The sequence below is a fragment of the Hemitrygon akajei genome, chromosome 6 (assembly GCF_048418815.1).
Source record: "Hemitrygon akajei chromosome 6, sHemAka1.3, whole genome shotgun sequence".
Classification (NCBI taxonomy): domain Eukaryota; kingdom Metazoa; phylum Chordata; class Chondrichthyes; order Myliobatiformes; family Dasyatidae; genus Hemitrygon; species Hemitrygon akajei.
In genome coordinates, this window is record NC_133129.1 from 61,812,536 (window position 1) to 61,840,126 (window position 27,591).

At 41.0% G+C, this 27,591-nt stretch overlaps 1 protein-coding gene across 10 annotated transcripts in view; it reads right to left on the bottom strand.

The window, feature by feature from the left end:
• Positions 1-27,591, bottom strand: part of zdhhc21 (zDHHC palmitoyltransferase 21) — a 58,566-nt gene that overhangs the window by 13,437 nt on the left and 17,538 nt on the right. For all 10 annotated transcript variants that reach the window (XM_073048433.1, XM_073048432.1, XM_073048431.1 and 7 more), the window contains 2 exons: positions 4,822-4,933; positions 1,522-1,660 (listed from right to left, as the gene is read on the bottom strand). In XM_073048433.1, the coding sequence (XP_072904534.1) occupies positions 1,522-1,660; positions 4,822-4,933 (251 nt within the window). The remainder of the gene's footprint in view (positions 1-1,521; positions 1,661-4,821; positions 4,934-27,591) is intronic.

Sequence of the window (27,591 nt, forward strand, 5' to 3'; positions counted from 1 at the left end):
TCTGGACCATGATGTCTTCTCACAACTGCAACCTGGCCGAGGTCTCACACCAAAAGGATCAAGAACAGCTACCTCCCTTCAACCATCTGATTCTTCAGCCAATCAGAACCCGTCACTATAGAAACACAAAATGCTGGCAGAACTCAGCAGGCCAGACAGCATCTATGGGAGGAGGTAGTGACAACGCTTCAGGCCGAAACCCTTCGTCAGGAAGGTGAGGGTTTCGGTCTGAAACGACGTCACTACTTCCTCCCATAGATGTTGTCTGACCTGCTGAGTTCTGTCAGCATTTTGTGTTTTTATTTATTTTCAGTATCTGCAGATTCACTCGTGTTGCCTAGTCACTATAGTTCCACTTTGAACAACTTGCACTAAAATGAATTTTGCTTTCTTTAAACAAGAGAAAGTCTGCAGATGCTGGAAATCTAAAGCAGCACACACAATGCTGGAGGAACTCAGCAGGTCAGGCAGAAACTATGGAAAAGAATTAGCAGTCGTCATTTCAGGCTAAGATCCTGCTTTAGGACTGAGAAGGAAGGGGGAAGATGCCAGAAGAAGAAGTTGGGGGTAGGGGAGGGAGGCTAGCTAGAAGATGAAGGGTGAAGCCAGTTAGGTGGGGAAGGACAAGGACTGGAGAAGAAGAAATCTTTCCTTGTTCTGATTGTGTTCTTTCTTGTAAAAATTGTGTACAGTATGATTATTTTTTATCTCATGAATGTTGCTTATATGATGATGTATGCCTGTGATGCTGGTGCAAGTTTTTCATTACACCTGAGCATACACTGAGAAAACCAGACAATCATGTTTTATACTAAACCTTACAAGCTCACCTTTGTTATCTCTTAAGGTTATAGTTAGCTTCTGAAAGAACTACTAGGAAAAGGAATTAGTAACAAATAATTAAAAACAGAATTGCTTTTTTATTTGCACCTTGTGTCATGTGCAACATTTCAGTGAATGTAATGATTCCAGGATTGAACAGCTTGTCATATTAAGAGTGTTCGATGGCTCTGGGCCTGTATTCACTATAATTCAGAAGAATTACCTAATTGAAACCTATCGAATGGTGAAAGGTTTTGATAGAGTGGATGTGGAGAGGATGCTTCCTACGGTGGGGGAGTCTAAGACCAGAGGACACAGCCTCAGAACAGAAGGGTGTCCTTTTTGAACTGAGATGAGGATAAATTTCTTTAGCCAGAGAGTGGTGAATCTTTGGAATTCTTTGCCACAGGCAGCTGTGGAACCAAGTCATTGGGTATATTTAAGGCAGAGGTTGGTAGATCCTTGAATGGTCAAGACATAAAGGGATACAGGATGGTGGCGGGGGAAGCAAGAGATTGGACTGAGAGGAAAAATGGATCAGTCTCGATGAATTGGAGGAGCAGACTCAATGGGCCAAATGGCCTAATTCTATTCCTGTATCTTAGGGTCTTATGGAATACTTTCAGGGCAAGGAAGACAATTTAAATATTTAACAGCAGTTCAAAGGTTACCATGTGTAGACAATGAAAATTGTCTTACCTCTTTTGCTTTCGTTAGAGGCTGGAGGTAGTAATATTGGCAGAAATTGAGTATCAATGTGAAGAAACTCAGGAACTCTGTGTAGAAACATAGCAGTAGGAAGAGCCAGTGATTGTCTTCTCCAACACAATTGTTTATCCTATAAAGAAATATTTCACATGCAAATTTGAAGAAATTTGAGAAGGGGGTTGTTATAGAAATGCAAACTAGAAGTTTTACATCCTCGGGAACCAAAACAAGACCGGCAAATTAAAACAGAAATAACCTGTTTTTTAGGTTATTTTAAAAAGACACCAGCTTTTCATTGCTGAGACAGAGGCGAAAGGAAAATGCACAAATAAAGCATGTCAATTCATTACTATACGTACTTAACCTGTTTAGAAAGTTTACTCTGATTTATCAGACCACTGTAATTGTGACCTCAAACTTTGCATTGTGAAGTAAACCGAGAATGAAGGCTGAACCAGATACACTGATGAAATGTATCAACAATTTAAAGAGTGTTGCCATAATTCCTCTTCTAAATCCCCATGTCAAATACATTATGGAAATTGTGCATGTGAGTTAACTGCAGAAAAGTTACGCTGCCTCGGGATGTAATCCCAGGTGCGAGAGTGCAAAAAGGAGCCATTGCATAGCTCTATATAGAGGGGAGTGTTACTGGTGCTGTTGTCCTTTTGAAGAGCTGGAACCACACCTTTCGTTAGCAATAGTCCCAACGTTCAATGCAGAGGGGTTGTCTACATGGCTGGTATTGGGTAGGGTATGGACAGTGGTGTGACCACTCATTGTTGAAATGTGAGTCTCAACATTGTAGCCAGTCTGGTAGCACTGCTCCACATGTTGACCAATAGCCTAGTGTATCTCTCATCTCCTCCTGCTGGATATGGAATACCTTGCCTTTTTAACTGGGACAGGTCTCCACACCTAGATTTCAGTGTGGCAACAAGTTCATTAGCCAATATTCTGGCTAGGTAAAGCTGTGCCGAAAGTATAGATTGAGAGAGACATCATCCAGCGGGAGGAGAGGAGAGGCAACACCTGGTACAGTAGGGCACAGCTCAAGTGGATGCCTTGTTCAAAAATGTGGCCTCTTCAGTGATGGCTTGAGCAGATTTACTCATGTTGGGGTGACTCAAGATATCCCAAATGGTTCAAAAACCTGATGATTGAGGGGTAATAACTGTTCTTGATCCTGGTGGTGAGAATCCTGAGGCTCCTGTAGTTCTGTCCTGATGGCTGCAGCAAGAAGAGAACATTGCCTGGTCCCTAATGATGGATGCTGCTTTTCTGCAGCAGTGCTCCATGTAGCACAATGCCCTTGAGTATTCAGAGCATTATCTTACCAGTAATCTATGGCACAGTGATCAGTAGGATTCCAGAAGGTATCTGTCAACTATAGGGATTATGAGAATCAGTTTGTTCCTTTTAGGACTTCCTTATATGTAACTATTGATAGAATTTTGACATTCTTATCAAAATTCATCAAACATATAAACATTCTAAATCTATTTCTGTTGCTGCAACCCATTTCCTGTTGTCACCATTTTATGTCAACGTTCTCCTTTTAAAGATATAGTTCTTTAATTGTCTTTGGGTTGTCTTCTTAGGAACTCCTGTGGACTGAGGGTGACTTGCTTCTTTATCAGTTTTGTGAGTTTGGAGGTGAGTATTGAGGTTATTGTGGGAGCTAGACTCTTTCACAGATAGGAGGTGGTGGTTAGCGCTAGTTGAGATATGGCTCACTTCTCCTTTCACTTATATGTGCCGTCTCTGTGTTTCAAAAACACATCCTCAGATGTTACGTACCCCGTAACTGGGTCACTTACCAGCAAAGATAGAGAGGTCCGTTGAAGTCTGATGGTACTATTTTTAAGTCTTTATTTATAAAGGGGCACAAAAATAAGATTAATACAAACATTCAGATAATATACGTCATCAATACTCAATCTAAAAGCGCGGGTATAGTAATAATCATCAATAAGAAACAGCTCTATCGTTTGTCTAGGGGTTTCTGTATTGTCCGATGGAAAAATAAAAGTCAATTGTCATTCAAGATGCAGCTTTTTGGGTTGTAGAGAGAGACAGTCTTAAACTTGCCCGGGTCTTTTGATGAGGCCAATCCGTTGAGTCGGGGGAGTTGGTTCCCCGTTGTTAGTTCAAGAAAATCGTTTTCCGTGGTACCAGCCACCGGCTCCCAGGCAAGGGAACCGAACGCACGTGGCTTCCTTCAAATGGCTTCCCGCTATTACGGGATCGCTAGCGTTTCTTCTGGTGCGTCTGAGGGGCCGTCTCTACAGCCCCTCTTTTATCTTGACTCGCAGGGTAGTAGATGTCAATCAGGTTGGGGGTGATGCAATCTCTCTCTCAACCAGCCCACTTTGCCCGAGGGCTTGCATGTAGCATAGTCCCCAATCCACAAATGTGTCTCCAAGAGACAATGGCCAATGTCGCGTTATTTTGCATCGCCGGGGAATGAGGCATTGTGCACGTCTCTCTCCCATTTCCTGGGTCCACTGACCCAACCCACTAGTGCCCTTGCGATTCTCACAAAGGAGGGGGCTGCGGGTATAACACAGAATTCTCAGTACTCCTTGAAATTTTCCTTTTCCATTTTCATCAGTCGGGTGCAGAGTCAGAGGAATCAGTACAGATACTGCATTTCTTCAGGTGGCTTTGAAACTTTCCTTCCTTCCCTTCTCATGACAAAGCACAGAACAGCATGTCTGTAACAGGATGTGGCGAAATGTGAACAATGTGGCCTCAACACCGAGGACCTGGGTTGTGCACATCACTGAAGAGGCCACATTTATTGACAGGTTCTGGTTAACAATAATCTCCATTTGGTCAGCTGAACTATTTCCAAGCATTGAACAGATGAGGGCCTGGAACTGTCTGGTACATTTACCAAAGTATATCACCTTTTTAAGAATGATAATCTCAGAATTTCCACTATAATTGGTTTGGGAGATGATTTTGAATTGAATTGTACACTTTACTCCTTGAAGAAAAGTGGCATTAAGAAGACAAGGGAGAGGTCACAATAGACAACATTTCAAGTCCAGATACAAAAGGAAAAGCTAGATATTCATAAGCACACTTCCATGCATTTAACAGGCTTGGGATCTGAAAGAGTTTGTTGTTTAGAACCTACACTATATCCAGATATTGTTTAGAAACCAGAGGCAACTTTACATATCAAATTTTGCACTCATTCAGAAAAATAGGAATCCTCGGTTATGCATATCTGTAAATGTTGCTCTTTCAAGCAAAAGAGTGAAATGCTGAGTAACGACTTACCATGGGCAATGATGATCCATTTTTCGAATGCAGTGCCCACATCGACTGCAGTGATGAGATCGCTTTGGTCTCATCTGGTTGCATTTATTACAGATTTCCCAGTTTTGTCTTTCTGGAAAAATAAAGGTAAATGGCCTTTAAGAAAATGGAATCATCAACAATTCCTAAGAAAGGTATTCCTACAGAACCCATTCACCCAAACATTAGGGAGTGATTTGATGCAATAAGACCATAAGGCACAGGAGTAGAATTTGGCCGTTAGGCCCATTGAGTCTGCTCTGTCATTTAATCATGCGTGATCCTTTCTCCTCCCCCCTCATCTGCCCCATCCCCGGCATTCACCCCATAACCTTTAATGCCCAATTGAGAACCTGTCAGGCTTTGCATTAAATACAGACAATGGCCTCCACAGCTGCCTGTGGTAATAAGTTCGACAAATTCATCACCCGCTGGCTAAAGAAATTAGTCTGCATCTCTGTTTTAAATGGATACCCCTCTATCTTGAGGCTGTGCCTTCTTGCCCTAGACTCCCCCATCATGGGAAAAATCCATTCTACATCTACTCTGTCTGGGCCTTTCAACATTCAAAAGATTTCAATGAGATCCACCCCCCCCCCCCCAATCATCCTCTATTCCAGCGAGTACAGACCCAGAGCTATCAAACATTCCTAGCGTGATAACCCTTTCATTCCTGGAATCATCCTTCTGAACCTCCTCTGAAGCCACTCCAATGACAGCATACTTTTTCTTAGATGAGGCGCCAAAAACCGTTCACAATGCTGAAGGTGAGGCCTCACCAGTATCTTATAAAGCCACAACATTACATCTCTGTTCTTGTATTCTAGACCCCTTGAAATTAATGTTAACATTGCATTTGCCTTTCTCATGACTGAATCTACCTGCAAGTTAATCTTTAGGGTGTTCTGCATAAGAACTCCCAATTCCCTTTGTATCTCACCATTTAAACAATAGTCCACACATTTATTTCTACTACCAAAGCTTATGATCATGCATTTTCCAACATTGCATTCCATTTGCCACTTCTTTGCCCATTCTCCTAATCTGTCCAGGTCCTTCTGCATCCTACCTGTTTCCTCAAAACTACCTGCCCCTCCACCTATCTTATATCATCTGCAAACATGGCAACAAAGCCATCTATTCCATCATCTAAATAATTGATATTCAGCATAAAAAGCAGTCCCAAAACTGACCCCAATGGGACACCACTAGTCACTGGTAGCCAACCAGAAAAGGATCCTTTTATTTCCACTCGCTGCTTCCTACCAATGGGCCAATGCCCTAACCATGACAGTAACTTTCCTGTAATACCATGGGCTTTTACATTGGTAGACAGCTTCAAGTATGGCAGCTTGTCAAAGGCTTTCTGAAAAATCAAATATACAACATCCACTGCATCCCCTTTATCCATCTTACATGTAATCTCCTCAAAGAATTCCAATAGGTTTGTCAGGCAAGATTTGCGCTTTAGGAAACCATGCTGACTTTGTTCTATCTTGTCCTGAGTCACCAAGTATTCCATAACCTCATCCTTTACAATTGACTCTAACATCTTCCCAACCACTGAGGTCAGGCTAAGTGGTCTATAATTTCCTTCCTGCTGCCTTCGTCCTTTCTAAAAAAAATGTGGAATGACTTTGGCAATTTTCCAGGTCTCTGGCACAATGCAAGAGTCCAACGATTTTTAAAGATCTTTGTTAATGCCTCCACAATCTCTACCACTATTTCAGAACCCTTGGGTACAGTTCATCTGGTTTGGGTGACTTATTTACCCTTAGGTCTTTCAGCTTTTTGAGCATCTTCTCTTTGTAATAGTAACTACACTCACTTCTCTTCCCTCACAGCCTTTAACATCTGGCACACTGCTAGTGTCTTCCACACTGAAGACTGTTGATGTAAAATACTCATTTAGTTCATCTGCCATCTCCATTTCCCCATTGTAATTTCTCCGGCCTCATTTTCCAGCTATCAGTCTTACTTAATGAAACAAAATCAATACAAAAAGCATCACACGTAGATGCTGCAGAATAACCAACAGACAAAAACAGGTACTTTTAATGCTGTCAGTCCTTTATGCATCTCTTCACGACTACCTGCAGTTTGGTGTTGTGGTAAGGTTTGGAAACAACATTCCAGACAGAGAAACACATACAAAATGCTGGAAGAACTCTGCAGGTCAGGCAGCCTCTACGGAAATAAAGAAACATTTGACATTTCAGGCCAAGACTCTTCTTCAGGAAGGTCAGAGACTGCTTAAAAGACCATAAGATATAGGAGCAGAATTAGGCCTCTTGGCCATCAAGTCTGCTCTGTGGATCTACTGGTAAAGAATGGCATCAAATCAGTAGAAAGATTTGACATAGGATCGGACAATGTTGAATCCCTTTGGGTTGAATTAAGAAGCTAAGGATAAAATGATGTTGATGGCAGTTATATACAGATCTCCAAACAGTGGCTGGGAGGTGGACCTCAGATTACAACAGGAAATAGAAAAGGCTTGTCAAAAGGGCAATATTATGATAGTCATGGGAGACTTTAGCATGCAGGTCGATTGGGAAAATCAGGTTGGTAATGGATCTCAAGAATGCCGATGAGATGGCTTTTTAGAGCACTTTGTCATTGAGCCTGCTAGGGGATCAGCCATCTTGAATTGGGTGTTATGTCATAAACCAGAGGCGATAAGGGAGCCCAAGGTAAAAGAACCCTTAGGAACCAGTAATCACAATATGATTGAGTTCAACTTGAAATTTGATAGGGAGAAAGTAAAGTCTGATGTAGCAGTATTTCAGTGCAGTAAGGGAAATTACAGTGGTATGAGAGAGGAGCTGGCCAAAGTAAAATGGAAGGAGCTGTTGGCAGGAATGTCAGCAGAGCAGCAATGGTGTGCGTTTCTGGGAAAAAATGAGGAAGGTGTGGGGTAGATGTATTACAAAAATGAAGAAATACTCAAATGACAAAACAGTACAACTGTGGCTGACAAGGGAAGACAAAGCTAATGTAAAAACAAAAGAGGGCATACAACAAAACAAAAATTAGTGGGAAGAGAGGATTGGGTTGATTTTAAAAACCTACAGAGAGCAACTAAAAATATCATTAGACGGGAAAAGATGAAATATCAAAACAAGCTAGCAAACAGTTTCAAAGTGGATAGTAAAAGTATGTAAAAAAATAAAAGAGATGAGTGTGGATACAGGACCGCTAGAAAATGAGGCTGGAAAAATAATAACAAGCAGATGGCAGATGAACTAAATGAGTAGTTTGCAACAATTTTCACTGTCAAAGGTACTAACAGTGTGCCAGATGTTGTAGAATAGAGGGGCGGCCGTTCAAAACGGAGATGCAGAGAAATTTCTTTAGCCAGAGGGTGGTGAATTTGTGTAATTTGTTGCCACGTGCAGCTATAGAGGCCACTTCTTTGTGTGTATTTAAGGTAGAAAATGATAGGTTTTTGATTGGACATGGCATCAAAGATTACAGGGAGAATGCCGGAAAATGGGGTTGAGGAGGAGAAAATAAAGTATCAGCCATGATTGAATGGCAGACCGGACTCGATGGGCCAAATGGCCTTAATTCTGCTCCTATGTCTTACGGTCTTATGTTCTTATTTCATCATGGCTGACTCATTTCCCTCTCAGCCCCAATCTTCTGCCTTCTCCCTGTATTCCTTTAAACCCTGACTACAAGTATCTATCAACTTCCGTCTTAAATATCAAGTCAAGTCACTTTTTATTGTCATTTCGACCATAACTGCTAGTACAGTACACAGTAAAAATGAGACAACGTTTTTCAGGACCATGGTGCTACATGAACAATACAAAAACTACACTGAACTACGTAAACCAACACAAAAACTCCACTAGACTACAGACCTACACAGGACTGCATAAAGTAACACAGAACAGTGCAGGCATTACAATAAATAATAAACAAGACAATACGCACAGCAGAGGTCAGTAGGTTGGTAGTCCGATGGCTTGGGGGAAAATCTGTGACATAAATAAACAGCGGAATGGCGGCGTCTGGGATTCCGTCCATTTCTGTACTCCCGCTGAGTATTTCGTTGCCACAGATGTCGTCCAATTTAATGTCCATTGGAGAGCAGAATGGACGGGAGGGCCGGCCGGCTAGGGCTTGCTTTTTTCCTGGCACGGACCCCTGCCCGCTCGCCTCACTTCCGTTTCCTCACACACCGCTTACAACGTCCCACCTTCAGCCACCGGCATCAGGCGACTCATGTACCACTCATATACCCCATGACTTGACCTCCACAACCGCCTATGGCAACAAATTCCACAGATTCACCACTCTTTTGCTAAAGAAATTTCTCATCTCTGTTCTAAAAGGCTGCCCCTCTATTCTGAGGCTGTGTCCTCGACTCCTCCACATTCACTCCGTTGAGGCCTTTCAACATTGATTGCTTTTAAAAGAAAGCAAATACAAGTATGTTCGCTGACTCCAAACTATTTCACGAATAAAGTATTGTTGCTGTTTAATTTACCAATTGTTTTCAGTACCTTAGAGGGAGGTGAATTGAAATGGACCACACAATTCATCTGTGCATCCCCATGTGAGAACTGCGTCTCAGAGTGGTGCACTTCAGCCTGTCGGTCCAATTGCTGTCAGTTCAAGTTCCACTCTAGACATCCGAGTATGAAGTCTAGACTTTAAGGTCAAAGTATAATATAAAGTTTAATGAAACAATGAGGAAGTGCTGTAATCGGATGCTATTATCTATTGAGTAAAATACAAACTTGATTTTATTTGTTCTATTTATTGGCACTAACTTTGACCCTAGACTTAAAAGTTACAAGCTCAAAAGTAAAGAGAAGCAGGTCTTTCAGCTCATTGAGTTCATACTCATCACCAATCACGTTTCTACTAATCCGAGGTTAATTCCTCTTTTTAAGTTCTCCCCACATTGCCAACAACTCCAACCAGTTTCTACAAAACAACTACGTACTGCAGGCAATTTATAAATGGTCAATTACTCCACCAACTTTCACGCCTTTAGAATGTGGGAAGAAACCATATTGCGATGGAGAGCGCTCAGTAAATGCATTCCTTACACATACACACACACAAAATGCTGTTACACTGGGTGTGCGCACTTCACTGTCTTCCCCAGTATATTCTGATAATGGATCCTGAGGGGATTGGCTTTATGGGGCCTTTTCCGCCATATATCAGTAATGGGGATATATAAATGTGTATATTGGATGTTGTTTGTATACTGTATTTCAGGTAGATACTTCTATTTATTTTGTAATATGATTGTAACTACATTGTGGAGTGCATCAAATTCTAATTCATGTGTAGTCTTATGATAACTTTGTGGGTAATTAAAGATGGCATGTCCTGGTAACTAGTAAAAAGGGCTTGTTGCTCTCAGTGGCAGAGAGAGAGAGATGAGGGCCACCAGGAGTTCACATGGGACAAAAATAAGTATGCAGCTATTATTGTATTTTCCAGTAGATGTCTTTTTGTGAAAATAGTAAAAACTGCTGATAGTTTCAAGTTTAACCAAGTGCTAAGCAACTCCAGCCATTTTTTTTTCCCTTCAGTCACAGCCCTTGTATCTACCACAGAGCGCCTGGAGGAAACCTATAGGGTTACAAGAACATACAATGTTCACACAAATAGTATGAGGTCAGGAGTGAAGCTGTGTCACTGGTGCTGTGGGCCTAGCTACAACCACTGTGAAACCCTTTAGTTCTGCCCAATATCCCAGGCAAGTGTCAAAACAAAGTTTATTTGATGCCTATCAACAACAGTGACCACACATCAAATGCACTCTGTTGGCTACCGAGTACTTTGTGCAGGGTCATGGAATTTCTGACCAACAACACATAGCTGCTCCATAGTTAAACTGAAGACACAGAAGAAAAATGCATCTGTGTCCTTTTTTTCACTGGTATGACAAACAATGAAACTAAGCAAGAGGAACTGAAATGAACCTTTTTAAATTTTACAGCACGAGTTCAACCAGGGCCCACAAAGAATGGCCTCTGACTGCACCATCAGAATGAGGTTGTAGGAGTCCTCCAGGGAGCAAGGGTGCTTGACGCGGCTGTCACCCAAATAGAGAACAATTCTGGAGCTAATAACTACAAGCCACACCACAATTCCAATGGTACAAAAATAAACCACTATTTATCTGGCCTTGGTCACATCTTTATCAGGACACAACAACACCTTTAACATAACCTACAATGATGCAGTATTCCCTTTGTGTACAATGATGCTGTCTTGGCTCAACTTGCCTGCTCACACATCAGGAAAAGGATTTGGACAATCTAATGATTTGAGTAAGGGGTCACCCACAGAAACACTGGTGAGACTGACTGGAACACTGCCAGCACCAATCAGAGACTCCAAGGCAGCAGTCGGAGAGCTCTGCTCAGAAGAAAGGGATCTTATTAGTCAGATATGGGTCCCAGAGATATGTTAGTGGAGGTTATCTACACATTGGCAAGGGTGAGCTTCAACCTTTGGCCCAAATTCCATGTTATGTTGAACGGATTTCCCATTACTTAATTGTCCACAATGCATCACATATTTTGTTGGGTATGCCCACGTGCTTTCCGCTGCAGCCTGTGTAGTTAATGTGCTCCTGTGACTTCTTTACTCCACTGCAATCTTCCATCCCATCACGGTACCTGTACATCTGTGTTAGGTACCCCCTACAATACAGACGCTCTCAGTTTCCTCCAATATACACACAGCATCGATCTTTGAGGTACTTGAGAGTGTAAAAATATTGCCTTTCACATTCTTCTTCCTTTGACTGATGTTTCCAGTACTTGAGCATTTAAAATGGAAAAAAAAACACTGTACAAGGACAAGTTCATGAAGTGTGAAGAAAACAAAATGGAAAGGGGCAAATGGATACTTGATGGTTAGCGTAGACTTGGTAGGCTGAAGGTCTTGTTTCCATGTCACATCTTCCTAAACCTAGAGCACATTTACACAATCAGCAGTTTGAGGCAGAAAGACTGAATGAAAGGTAATGGAGATTCAGGGGAAGGCCAGATTGGTAGAAATGGTTATCCATTTTTCATTGCAGCATGTTATTGGGAGATGCTACCATTAGAGGATGCTGCTGAGCAAAAGCTTGCCATTGTCAGGGAATGAAAACAGCCTGGAACAAATTCACCAAGTGAATCACCGCAGGTTCTGCAAATCTGAAAACAGCAGGAAACACTTGAAACACTCAGCAGTTCAGACTGCATGAGTGGAAAGAAAAAGAAAGCAATTTTCAGATTGAATATCCTTCCTCAGAACATAACTTCGAGATGAAGAATTGTATTCCAATAGCCAGTGATTTTTTTTATTTTATTGAGTTACAGCACAGAGTAGGCCCTTCGAGCCACACCACCCAGCAATGCCTGATTTAACCCTAGCATGATCACAGGACAATTTACAATGACCAATTAACTGACGTCTTTGGACTGTGGAAGGAAACCAGAGTACCCAGAGGAAACCCATGCAATCATGGGGAGAACATACAAACTCCTTACAGGGAGTGGCCCCTGGTCACCTGTACTGTAAAGCAAAGTGCTAACCACTACATTATCCTGCCACTCCACTACTCAGGTTTTGAAAATATTAAAATCTGCTACCTAGGGCTCCACAGGACAGAAGTGATACATATTCACCGTACTTTAAATTATTATCAAATCCTTATACTTTTAATGCATCAGCAATTACAGTGAAAATATTGATAAATCTCCAAAATAGTACAAAAGATTAATAATGAAACACTCATTTCCTGGCACTGATAATTAAACATGCAAAATAAAGTCCAGATAGCCTTGTGAAAATGTCACGATAGTAGTAAATGCTTCTAGATGAAATCAGATGGTACCTCACCTACAGTACGACACTGCCGATAAAACCATCTTCTTTACAGTACCAATGGTAGGTAATAGCAAGTGGAAATCAAACATTTTAAAATTACTGGTGACAAATCAGACAATAAAGCTCTTATTGCCAGTTCTTTTATCATTTTGTGTATCTCCAGGTCTACAAGGAATCTAGGCAGAAAATATGCAAGCAGGTTCCTCCTTACATTTAGTCACAAATATGATTTTATGTATCTTGAAGTGTGTAACTTAATAGCTTGATCTCTAATTTCTAGCAATTTTTATAGACTATATTCACCTTAAAATCCATGTGCTCTTAAATGTATGGTGTTTAAGCTCATTTGTTGAGAAACCATTGTAAATATTAGAACATGGACACACCAGAGGCTGGAGATGCTGGAATCTGGAACAAGTTGCTGGAGGATCTCAGTGGGTCAGGCAACATCTGTGAATGGAAAAGGACAGTTGACATTTTCGGTCAAGTCACTTCATCAAGCAGACCCAGATGAAGAGTCTTGACCTAAAACATCCACCACCCATCTCCGTCCACAAATATTGGCACATCTGAATATCAAAAACACTAACCGCACATTCTACGATGGAAACAATACTCAAGTCAGAAGTAAAAGGAAATTCAGAGGTTGGGGGAAACCATTTTGGCTCTTTTTGGGTCCGTGGGTTGTATACAAATCAAAATACTTTTGTGGTGTTTTAAAATCCAGTGACTGAGTGAAATCAATAGCAAAGAGACCACTGTTGCATACATTCAAAGTGAAATCCATGTGGAAAAAGTGAGCATTAACTGTGGACAACTTTTCCCTCAAAAGACGGATACTCAAGCAAATTTTAAAACTCCAGTTCCATGATGCAGTTTAAAAAAAAAACAACCAATTTCATAAATGTGAAGTTCCATGTTTAGTTCAACTTCTGCACTGAAAAAGCTGGCACAGCAACTGGATGGAAGAATGTTCATATTTATTTTCTGCATTGGTGCATCCAGCTCAAGAACAATCACAGGTTTATAAACAATTAATTGGGAGTTTCCATCCAGGCAGAATGATGTGTCTGTTGACATCATCCCACAAAAAAATCTAAAAATACAAGCTACGTGAACATTGCTGAAAGCCACATGCAAACAATATGAAGCATCTGCTCTGATGAATAATCTAATACTGCACTGGATGCGAATGATTTTGCCAATGTAGTAAACTCTCGAGCTTGTGGGGGAGGAGCGTAATACTCACCTGCTCTATCTTCTGATTAGTTGTTTTCCCTTACATTGCAGCCCACCTAGGTGGCAAATGGCCAGCATTAAATTAACTACCTAGCTAAATATAGCCCAAATAACAACTATGTGTGGGAAAATCCTCATAATTCTGCTAGATAAACAGTTATTAACGGGGGGGGGGGGGGTGTAGAGAAGTACTGTGAACACACTCACCCTCAGGGGTGCATGAGCCCAGCAGGGTACAAATGCAAGACTCATTTCCACCTACCTCCCATTCTGAACTATCTTCGTGTTTTCCCAAGGGGCTGGCTTCACGGCAGCCCTTCTTTAGTCTGGCTCCAGAAAAGTCGGAGTCATTTGAAAACTACATTGCCTATGACCAATAACAATATCACAATTCTGGTGCTGAAGATCAAGCCTCAGCTCCAGCCAAATTGTTCCACTGTGATGCCAACACCAGCACCTAAACTGAAGGAGTGGAGAATTACACAGGGATGTCCTGCCTATGTAATTATCATCTCCTCTCAAAGATCAGTAAAGTATCGAGACAACTTACTGCAATTGGCTTTATCATCACTTTATTGAAAATGTTCATGTCTAATATATTGTACGTGTCAAATAGCTTCTGACAACCAAGTCCAGCTCCTGGCCTTCATGTGTGGCTGAGCTACTAAGCCCAGTGGAACTGTTTCTACTGACAGGAAAAGGGGCAAAGGCAGGTTACTGGTACCTTAAAACCAGTTGCTTTGGGCAGATAGGGCTCATCAGCTGTGGTTGGCAGCTGAACTAGGCCAAGAAAAACTCTAAATCTCAAACCTCACTGCCTTGCGGCTATACCCACTCATGGGTCAGGCTTCAGGAGTAAGCTGTGAGGAAAAATCCGGAGCTGGAGTCCCTACGGCAGACCTGTGTTAAGCTCAACCTTGACTGGAAACTTCTACAATACCACTGCTGTCAAACTGTATTAGTCTCTGCCATTCCCTTGGATTCATTAGCTGCATGGAGAGGGGCAGCCTGCTACATAGGCAATACTATCCTGATTTACATATTGGCTTGATTATTATGTAGAGTGCTGGGACACAAAATCCAAGGTCGGCGCTGACCAATGGTGGGCCTCATGTCTAAGACTACAGGGCTTGCACTAAGAGAACAGTGGCTAAGTTCAAAGGAGATGTGTGGGTTGGGGCAAGTTGCTATTTTTTTTTAGCTCAGAATAATGGGTGCCAGTGGTAGTGGAGACAGATATGATAGAGTGTTTAAGAGGCTCTTGAATATGCAAAGAATGAAGGAACATGAGCATTGTATAAGCAGAAGGAATTAGTTTACTTAGGCATTTAACTAATAGCTTAATTAGTTTAGCAGGGCATCATGGACAAAAGGTCCTGTTCCTGTACTATATTCACATTTTCTGTGTTATCAAGCAGCTCTTATCAATAAAGTTAATGATCCATCAAGTCTGAGTGAGAGCCTCAGCCCAAACATAGGGAGGAGCTAAATTCCTGAGGTTTAATGAGATCTGCCAGCTTTACCCTCAAGACAGTATTGAAACAAGTCAAACAGGCTGGTAAAACTGAACACAACACGGAGTGAAGGGCAGATTCTCCATTAACTGGTGTTAAAGTAGGACCAAATGGCTGAGGTTGCATTTTGTCATAGGATCTCATTATAAGCATTCCTCTAAACTCTGACCTGAGCCATCTTTTCTTCAGCTGATTCTTCAATCCATTATACTTAAAATTTGGAAGTTTGCCTATGATGGTGGTGGTTAGTGAAGAAACACGTCATGTCTTTGTGTAGCACGATTGAGAAAGATTCCAGCATGGGCAAATATGTGTGAGTATTCCACCTAAATGTTAAGCAACGACAGGAAGATAGAACCTCACCTCCTCGAGCAATTTTCCATCATCAAGTCTGCCGACATCAATATCATGGATAAGAAACTGTACTTGTCCAATTGTAAAGGTCAGAGCTACAATTTTCTCCCTTCAATGATGCATCTGGTTCCCTTTTCAAAAATGAAAACCGCTGTGGGAATTGTAATCATTAACCTTCAAATAGTAATTCTGCATCACCCAAAAGCAGCAAAAACAATCTCCTTGTATAATTCTGGCGATTTTGCCAATTAACTTACAACTGTGTTCTAACTGCTGAACCTACTGTTGGTATAAACAATTTCTTATTATTTACCCCATTTAATTTTGGATGCCTCTAATAAATTGATTCTTGATCATTCCTGTTCTAAATAATTATTCCGGCTACACTCTATGTTATCCTGGTGCAGATAATAAAAAACTTCAGGTCCCAGTGGGCATTGTGAGTGGTTCATCCCAGGGGAAAGGAAATGATAACAGGGAGCTGGTCACACACACTCAGCAGGAATAGTTGACTAATAAAATGTTCTCGCATTAAACACACACTAAGATTGCCTTTATTGAGAACAAACATAACACACTGGTTTCCTCCGAAATCCTGCATCCCGGGACTATTCTGATAAACCTCATCCACATGGTAGAAAAATCCCAAGTAGGTACCCAAGACGAGACTAATACACAGTAAAAGCAACACAGAGAACTGGATTTAATTTTCACATCATATTGCAAATACGATTCACTTCTGCCTTTTCTTTGCTATTGGTTTCCTTCCTCTTGCCACTGAGTAACAGGGAGCATTGTTGATTCAGTACAACTCTACAATGCTTTTTGTAATTTGGAGAAATCTCTTACAGAAGAGCAGTACACAAAAGGCCCTTCAGCCCATCATTCCCTGCATATTTATGTTTCTATCCAAAAACTCCAATTGCCAGCGTTCTCTTATAGTCAATTTTGGCCAACTCCTCTCTCATGCCTCTGTAATCCCCTTTACTCCAATGTAATACTGATATATCTGACTTCAGCTTCTCCTTCTCAAACTGCAGGGTGAATGCTATTATAGTCACTTGTTCATAAGAGTTATTTTACCTTAAACTCTCTAATCAATTCTCGCTCATTGCACAACACCCAAACAAGAGTTGCTGATGCCCTAGTGGGATCAACCACAGCTGCTCTAAAACACCATCCTGCAGGCATTCTAGAAATGCCACCTCTTGGGATCCAGCACCAACCTGATTTTCCCATCTACCCATGACTATTGTAACATAACCCCTTTGGCATGCACTTTCTATATCCCATTGTAATTTGTAGGCCACATCCTCACTATTGGTTGGCGGTCTGTATACAACTCCCATCAAGGTCTTTTTACCCTTGCAATTCCTTAGCTCTACCCACAGCAATTCTAAGCCTTCTGATCCTCTGTCACCTCTTTCTAATGATTTTATTTCACTTTTTACCAACAGAGCCACCTCACCCCCTCTGCCTACCTATCAAGTGGTGCTAGGATTAGGCCTGATAATAACTAGCTCCAATCAGATTTTTCCTTCCATGAAGTTCACCTTTTGGAACGTATTAAAAACATCCTGATGACGTCATTCTGCCAGTGAAATAAAGATGAATTACCATCCAAATATAACTCAGCCATTTCCTGAAAACATTTTACTTTTCAGTTTTGTGCACTGTTGCTGAGTAACCAGAGAAGCAATTGCAGTACATTTTCCAACCCAATCCCACCCTTTATTTTAAAACTGAAGGACAGATTTCTGCCGAAGAGCTAATGGCAGCTGCAGTACAGTATACAACCACAAACCCCGAGACAGCAAGCTCCAGCCTTAGCGTGCAGTACTCACAGATTAACTATTCCTTCTTAGAATCAGCTGTACAGCACAGCAACAGACTGCTCAGCTCACCATATCCCAGCTGTCTACACTATTCCCCTTTGTCCACATTTGAACCATATATTCTTGTTATGTGCCTCTTCAACATAATAAAGATTAGCTGTACTTGCTTCAAGTTCATTGAAACATGGAAACATGCAGTGTGATGGGTTGTTCTGCGCCCACAACCACAGTGTGAGGATTGTGCTATGCAACCGGCAATTGTCGCCACACTTCCAGCGGCAACAGAGCAATCCCGCAACTCACGGTATGCCTTTGGAATGCGGTTCGAAACCGGAGCATCTGGGGAGAACGCACAAGCTCATGACAGACACTGGGGGGGAATCAAACCCGAACCATAATCACTGGCGCTGTAAAGTGATTGCGCTAACTCCTACGCTACCATGCCGCCCTAATTGTACCCGATTCCACCACCTCCTCTAAACTCCAGGTACAGAGGAAATATAAAAACATAGGCAAGCTGAGGGCAAACACCTTGCAGGAATCTCTCAACTGAGATTCAACTAAACAAGAAAGGCAAAGAATAAAATGGGTTTTGATTCAGACTTGTTAACGAGGTTAGCAAATCCAAGTTCTATTTCACAGATTCCAACCAAACTTCACTCAGTTTAGGTTCCATTGACAAATGAAACTTCCCCTTCCATCACAACACAGCGGGGAATGAAATTTAAGGCACTTTTCCTACCTGAGCACAACTTTTACTGCAATGTCACTTTGGTCACAATAATCGTGACAGTGCACTAGTTAATGAAAATTCTCCCTTACGGAATTCACATGTCACTACAAAACAATGAGAAGCAGAATAAACATTTGCTTACAGTATTTATGCCAGTTTTGTCTTTCAAATCTCTTTCAATCTTTCCTTTCAGTTAGTCCTGACAAAGGGTCTCAGCCCGAAACGTCGACAATGCTTCTCCCTATAGATGCTGCCTGGCCTGCTGCATTCCACCAGCATTTTGTGTGTGTTGCTTGCTTCTAACTCTCATTTCTTTATGTGATGATGATGTGGAGTGACACACCCAGAGAGTTGGAGGATCTGAGGAGCTCCAGGGTTTTGTGTTGCTACTGATTCCAGCATCTGCAGTCTCTTGGGTCCGCAGCTGATGTAACTTCATGTTAAGGAAAAAAAATTTCACCAAATAGACAATCTTCTGGGAACACACTCATAAAGCAGGGCTGCTTGTATAGAATTCTTGAATTTTTGCACAGAACAAGGTGGCCGATTATATTGCTGGAGCAACTCAGCAGGCCATCGATGTAGTTTCTCCAGCATTTTGTATGCATTACTTTGGATTTATAGCATCTGGAGATTTTCTCATGTTTGCCACCAATTATATTACAGATTTCTTCAATGCTCAGTGAACAAGTACACAATTGCAATGACGATAAAGTTCTATAGTTTACATGCTGATGTCAGGTAAGGTACTGCTAGAGAATTGCTGTCAAGGGCCTTGGATTAGAAGGTACAAAACAAAAGTGAAATCTGGGGCAGATGCTGAAAGGGAAAATTGGACTATTGTTGTTATGATTCTAAAGGTCCTGAAGGGTGTTAAAAGATATTCCTACACTAGGACTGGCAAAGAGGCACCTCAGAGCCCTTGCAGCTATAGGCCAGCACACAAGCCAGGTCACTGCCATTCCCACAGAACAGAACCAAGAATGCTTCAGTACAGCCAGGGTCACCATTCATGGTTGTCTCCAGAGACCATCACACACAAGCAGACTCCCATTAACTGCATCGTTCAGAATAAATATTTCCAGTTATTTCAAACTGTGCAGAATTTTATATTTAACAACAATCCAGTAAAGCATGTTGGATTTTATGACAGACAAGAGAAAATCTGCAGATGCTGGAAATCTATGGAAAAAAGTAAAGTCAACTTTTTGGGCCAAAACCCTCCAGCAGGACTCTTTTTATGAGTCTTCTTCCTAATTACTGTACTTGATCAACTTATCTATAAAATCCTTTCATTTACTCAACCATAAGGACATTTAAGGTAATCACCATAGAAGAACTGTGTTTCCACATATCCATAATGCTCCTACTGAATATGTTTTACCTGAATTCAGTCAAAATCATTATATATATATATAGGTTCTCAAGTTTTACACCCTCAAAAATCGAAAAGACTTCACAATACTGACCCAATGATGCAACTTAATAATTTTCTACTCTCACACTTGTCTCTATGGGAAAGTATCAAGAACTACTCTTGACAGCCGTATTTCATTTATGGCATCATGCTTGCAATTGCTTTTGAATTTTACCCAGTAATTCTTTGACGTGTGCTGCTTTGCACCTATAGACTAAAGTTATTCTTTATACTGCATTCTATGAATGAATCATCCCCTCTCAGAGTAAAACCAGTAATGAGCATCTCCAGGTCTTTTCACCAAACTTCAGCAATTCAGTAAGGAGCTACTTATTGAGAGTCATACCTGTCTATCTGATGTGGTTTGGATGTCAAGGCTATAGAGGATGGCACTATTGCTGTATATGTTCTGCAGGGCATGTGGTAGTGATCAGTTTTCTTTTTGAAGAGGTGAATAAGTACTTTGGTGAGTGTGCAGTGCAGTTGATGTGTTCTACGTGGACATGGAAAACTTATTCGAAAGGCAAGAAGGCATGGGATCTAGTACATTTTTGATCCAAAGTTGGTTCTGTGTTTGCAGAGAAGTGTGGATACTTGGTTTAGCAAACAAAAACCTGTTATATACTGCCACAGTTGGTATTGGGGATTCTCATGTGTCAGCCTCGCTGGCACTAACAAGGCTGGTATATTTCCAATGAACAGCAGGACTCCTTGAAGGACAGGAGAACAGAGGGGAACTTGTTGTCCATGACCAAGGATCTCTGAAGGTAGCAGCACAGGTCGAAAAGTTGGTCATAAACACAAATATACACTTACCTTCATCACTCAGTCACAAAATAAGGGCAGAGAGTTTATTGGTTAATTCTATAAATCATTGGTTAGGCCATTCCTGGAGTAAAATGCACAGTTGTAATTAGCATGCTATATAGCAAGGATGTGACAGCCCTCAAGATGGTGTAGCAAAGGATTCACTGGGATATAGTTTGAATTGAAGCATATAAAACAAGAAAGACTAGATTGGTTGGAGCAGAGAAAGCTGATGGGAGACGATAGAGGCAAACAAAATTACAAGGAGCTAGATAGGGTAGATAGTGAGAAAACATCCTCTTAAGGTGCTCATGACCAGAAGGCATGGCTTAATATGAGGTTATAGATTTACAGGACTAACTTTCTCATCCAGAGGGTAATTAGAAACTGGAATGAACTGCTTGAGGGGGAAATGAAAACTATTTACATGAACACTTGAAAACCATGGCATGGAAAGTTATGGGTCAAGTGCAGATAGATGGGATGAGTGCAGATAGTGATAACCAACATGGATATAGAAGGACAAGACACTTGTTTCAGCACAGAACGGCATCTTCCCTTCTCCCTCTCCATGTAGAAATTCTACACTCTAATGCACCCCTTTAACAAGCCTCAAAATTACACAGAGGCATTCTTTTGCCTCTGGATTCAAGCTTGTTTTGCCTGGTTTTGGGAGCAAGGAACATTTTCAGCAGGAGTTTATGGGCAAAATAGTCACTGATGCTCACAGCTGCCTTGTAGAATGTCGATAAAATTGTATGAAAATTTCTAGGCAGGTAGGGTTAGCTCATCTGTTACTAAAATCCATTTCTCATGATATAAAGCACTGTGCTTTCTTTACCCTTCGGAGGTTGCTAAAGATATGCAGATCTGTTCCATAGGTTCTTTGCATTTCCATTCAAGCAATCAGCTTTTTTCAAGGCTGCTGAATATACTTCTGTTTCATCTTGATTGATCATTCACCAAATTTGTAATTTTTCCTCTCTTGATGTAAAAATCAGTATCAGCTTTCTGCCGGTCCTTCGGCAATATTCCAAATTCTCTAATTATCTACTCATACCTAATAAAGTATCTCTTGCGTGACCTACAGAACTGCACAACAGCATGCCTTTGGGATCTGTCTTTCTGCATTTGGTTTATTTAATACTTATTTCCTTCCATCCTAAATTGTCTGTTTTCCTGTAATTAGCCTTTCAGGCAATAACTAAGCAAAATAGTCCATTTAACTGAGATATTTTTTGTGTGCACGGATATTCTATAACCTTAAACACTGAATACGCGGTAGACCAAAGGACCCTTTGGAAACTCCTGGCAATTCTGGACAACGTTTCTCACCCCTCACCATGCCACCTTGGCTGAACAGAGGAGCACTTTTAGTAACAGACTATAACAACTACACTGCTCCAAAGAGCGCTATATGAGGTCATTCTTACTCTCGGCCATTAGGCCCCATACTGAGTCAACCTATAGCCAGGGAAGTGATGACCCTTCCTGTTAGGCTGTTTCAGGTAACTTATTTTTTATTCATTCTTAACTCTCTTCTAATATTTTTATATCTGTGCACTTGTAATGCTACTGTGACACTGTAATTTCCTTTGGGATCAATAAAGTATCTATCTATTGTGTATCTTACCTGCGAGAACAGAATACATAACAATTTCTTACATTTTTGGATGACTTTTTAAAATTTAAATTTTTAACACTTAATCCTTTCATTACTCAATTTCTGATTCTCTTCCCCCCCCTCCCCCGAATGCTGGTTTGTTATTTAAGACCCTAGGACTGGTTACTTCTGTCTATGTATTAGGGTGGAATCACAGGACCCACAAGTGAAGATGGCAGCCCTTAACTTCCAATGAGCAGATCACTGATTTCAGGTTAATTGTACTCTGCCAATGGCCCCTTGTAGAAGTCAGTGATCCCTGGTTGTACTGTGAGATTTTCGACAACCACCCAGGGTAAGAAACTTGCCCACTGAACCATTACAAAAATCATATGGACTCGAGGACAAATTTTATCAAATTGATTTAACAGAACTTTATTTATAATTTACAATTGTTTTCAAGTGTATTTGTTCTAATGGTTAGATTTTAATCATCTAAAATCTAATAGTATATTTTCATAGCTTTTGAGTGACCGTGAGTATCTGCAAATTTAACAAATAATTTTGATAAGACAGGGCATCTGGGGTTATGGCTTAAACAGCTCTCAAAATATGCTAACTACTGGAATCTACCAGTCAGCACACCTTTGAAAGATTGTGTTCAGGGATGTCTGTAGGTTCACTGGTCAGCACAATACTTGGGTCTATGCTCAAGTCTTTTGATTCACAGTTATTTTTATTTTTGTTATGTTATTACTGACCATTTAACTTTCTTTCCTGGTAATGTTGACCTCAACTAACATCTCAGATCTCATCTTTGACCACTATTGCCTTGTTGCTCACTAAACATACTTCACTGTTTTGGGTGATCTCACTAACAAAATCTAAGAGGGAAAGACACCTGCACCTAATTTCCCTTCTCTTCTTCTTTTGAAAGCTACTTTTAGTTTGGACATCATTTTAAAATCTATTCATAAAGATCTAATTTCCTATTACTCCCTTTCAACTATTCAGTCATAGTCAAAGAGTCATAGAGCACAGAAATGAGCCCCATTGGCCCAACTGGTCCATGCTGGCCAAGATTCCAGTCTAAGCTGGTCTCCGACATCACCCTAAACATTTCCCTATATCCATCCAAGAATTATTTTTTTAAAATGCTGTTAATGTGCCTGTCTCAAACAATTCTGTTGGTAGATAATTTCACTTACTGTTAGTGTGACCAATAACTTTCCATAATACAAAGCTGTGTCAACTGTACTACAAGATTGTTAATTTATTTTTTATCTTCTCAACTCCACACAAGCTCTGCAACAGCAAATTTTATTCTGTATCTTTAATATTTGGATAGTGATTTGCAAATTCTGTAAGGGCAAATTTCCATTATCCGAACAGCTGTAATGGGGGAGGGGTTGCCAGCATGTTGCTTGAATTACTTGCATTTGCCAATGTAATTAATAGCTAATGGGGGAAAATCTACCATCAAAACATTCCACACAAAATAGTCTAGAAAAGAATGAACTTTTATTTGATCAATTTTTGCTCCCAATTATTTGCAAAGGTCATTGTATTGATTCCCCTTCCTTTCTCTTCGAACTCCTTGCCCCAGGGAGCATTTAGACCATCATTTATACCACTACAGTACTGTCGAATTTTTAATTGGCATAATTTCTCACAAATCCAAATGAACATTCAGAGAAATGTGAGATAATATTCACATATGATGGTTCACTTCTTCTGGAACATTTAAAATAATTATGGAATGAAATAAAATCTTTAAAATGATCTTGTGTTCCTAAATATGTTAGCGTCATATCTTCAAAGAGATAAGAATCTATATTCCACATCTTCTGATGCTGTAAACTTCCCACCTTTTATTTTTATTATCAAACCCTCAGTCATGTCAATAAGTGAAAATAAAAACACATCATTAAAGCTGGAGCAGACTACAAATTAAATACAAGTTCAGATGCAGAATCCCTCCCCTTAACTTGACGTACACACTCCACAAGTCAGCACCGGTGGTCAGAATTGAACCCAGGTCGCTGGAGCTGAGAGACAACAGCTTAACTTGATGCACGATCGTATTATCCAGTGATGTTGAACTAGGTTCTCCCAGAAGGGATAACTACAAAACATCAATCAACTTAACTACGTCTCAGGAATGATGAGGATGAGCAAAAAGTGGCAGAGGTCCAGACTACCATTATCCATTGATCACAACAGGAAATGCAAAACAGCTCACTAAACCAAGTATTCTAACAATACCCTCAGGAGGAATTTTAACAAGTTATACATCAGGGCATTGAATTATTAGTCCAAGGTCATGTAACACAGAAACTGGTCCTATGGCTCAACAAATCCACACCAACTATCAACCATCAGTTACACCAATTCCATTTTATTCTCTTCACATTCACACCAATTCCAAACAGACTTTACCACCCATCTACAAAGGCCAGTTACTCTGTCAGGCTGCATGTCTTCGAGATGTGGGAGGGCACCTGAACACCCAGAACAAATTCACATGGTTACAGGAAGAACACACAGCGACAGCCCCCAAGGTCAGTTCTGAACCTAGGTTGTTCAACCACATCATACCCTCAGTCCTAACCAACAAGCTCAAAAACGTGGGCCTCCATACCTCCCTCTGCAACTGGATCCTTGACTTCCTCATTGGGAGACCACAGTCAGTGCGGATTGGAAATCACATCTCCTTGCTCTCAATCAAAACTGCGGCACCTCAAGGATCTCTGCCCACTCCTCTACACCAATGACTGTGAGACTCGGCACAGCTCAATCGGCATCTACAAATGACACTTTTTTATTGCTCCCTTTTTGCACTACTTATTTATTTTTTAAAATGTAGTTCTTATTGTAATTTCAATTTTTAAAAATATTACATAGATATTTTATTGATCCAAAAGGAAATTACAGTCTCAGTAGCATTACAAGTGCACAGATATCCAAATATTATAAGAGAAGTAAGAATGAATAAAAAAATAAGTTACCTCAAACAGTCTAACAGGAGGTAGGGTCATCACTTCCCTGGCTATAGGTTGACTCATTATAGAGCCTAATAGCTAAGGGTAAGAATGATCTCATATAGCATTCTTTGGAGCACTGCTGTTGTCTTAAAATTGCTCTTCTGTTCAGCCAAGGTGGCATGCAGAGGGTAAGAAACAATGTCCAGAATTGCCAGGATTTTCTGGAAGGTCTTTTGTTCTACCACAGCCTCCAGTGTGTTCAGTTTGGCTCCCAAAACAGAGCTACCCTTTCTAATCAGTTTATTGAACTGGTTGGCTTCACCCATGTTGATGCCACTGTCCCAGCACACCACTGCATAGAAGAACGTACTGGCGACAACAGACTTGTAGAAAATGTAAAGGAGAGGCCTGCATAGTCCGAAGGACCTCAGTCTCCTCAGGAAGTAGAAGCGACTCTGGCCCTTCTAGTACACAGCTTCTGTGTTGGTACTCCACTCAAGTTTGTCATTCAGGTGCATCTCCAGGTATGCAGGCCCTCATTACATCCACATCCTCACCATCAATTGGAACAGGTATTGCAATGTACCACTGCTGCAAAACAACCCATTTCACAACATATGCCAGTGATATTAAACCTGATTCAGAGTTTCTGGCACAAGACAGCAGCTCTACCAGTGTTGTATTTTATGACTTTCTCTGCTCTCTATTGGGTTACAGGACTAAAAGTCCAGACGAGAAGCATCAAAATCTGGGACAGGGCAGAACACATGGGAAATTGAAGTGGAGCCTTGTTGCTCTTGGAAGCCAATACTGATCGTCAAGAACCAGATGAAGTACAAGTTTTAATGCAAACAGTAGAGTTTTGTAAGAGCTCGAGTTCATGAAGCTCAACAATGCTGTAGAGTCGGCCCTCCTCATCTGTGGGGGATTGGTTCCGAGACCCCCCCTCCCTCAGATACCAAAAAACACGAATGCTCAAGTCCCTTATTTAACCTGTCTCAGTGTGGTGGTCTTTAGGACCCAGCGGAATCCCGGACTTTATTTAACATGTTCAGTGCAGTGGACATTAGGACCCGGTGGTGCAGCTCTGAATCCGTGGTGTTTATGTTCACAAAAATAATCATGATTGAAAATAAGGTGGAAGTAATAAAGCGATCAGAAAGATGTGAAACACCATTAGTCATTGGAAAAGTGTTAGGCTATAGTCAGTCAACGATTGGAACAATTTTAATGGAGCATGTGAAAGGCCCTGCCCCGATGAAAGCTACAATTATTACTAAGCAACGCAGTGGTTTAATTATTGGAATATGTATGTTTCTTAAGTGTTTTATATGCATAGAAAGATAAAATATGTACTATATACTAAGAAAAACGTTTAACTAACTGACGCTAAATAATACCGGATGTACCTGTTCTGACTTCAAATCTGACTTAAAGGTGGACTCAGGAACGGAACTCATTGATAACCCAGGGACTGCCAGTACTTTTAAGTAATTTCTAGATTACTTATAATACCTAATACAATGTACATGCTATGTAAATAGTTGTTATACTGTATTGTTTAGGGAATAATGACAAGAAAAAATAGTCTGTACATGTGATGCACTATCAATAACTTCAAAAGACTGGAAGTAGAGTAAATACTGAAAGGCTTTTATTAGCAGTAAAACAGAGCACGTCCATGCTGGATGACTGAGAGAGGAGCAGTGACACAACCACCTTTATCCAGGGGTCTGTGGGAGGAGCCACAGGAGCAGTCAGCAGAGGGGTGTGTCCAGACAGATATACATAGTTTACCACAACATGCTGAAACAACGAGTGCTGGAGAGAGAACTTGCGGGTTTTCCTGATCCGCAGTTGGTTGAATCTGCGCATGCGGAATCCACGGATAAGGAGGGCCGACTGTACTAGTCAGTAGAACACTGGAATAATAGGTAGATGAGAAGTCAAAGGCACGATTGCAGTTTTCAGAAGCAGATGCCCTGAGGCTGAGGCTGAGGCTGAGCCACACAAAAGGTGCAAATCTTCTGATAGCAGCCAGTGCCTCTTACTGTACTGTCACTACTTTGATTTACCTACAGGGAAGATCAGCACCTCCACTGGAACCCCAAGCTTCTGTTTCCCTGCATGCCAAGTCAGGTTTGTTGACTTGGAGCTCTCCACTGTGCTCTGTGCTCCAGAATTAACCATACTCAGACCATTCTGTCATGGATGGCTTATTATCCCTCTCAACGTGATTTTCCTACCTTCTCCCTGCAACCTTTAAATATACCCAATGACTTAGCCTCCATAACTGTCTGTGGCAATAAATTCCACAGATTCTCATCAGCCTCTAGTCAAAAAAAGTCCTCTAACGGGACACCCATCTTTTCTGAGGCAGGAAATCCTGCATGAGGACTCCCAAGTCCC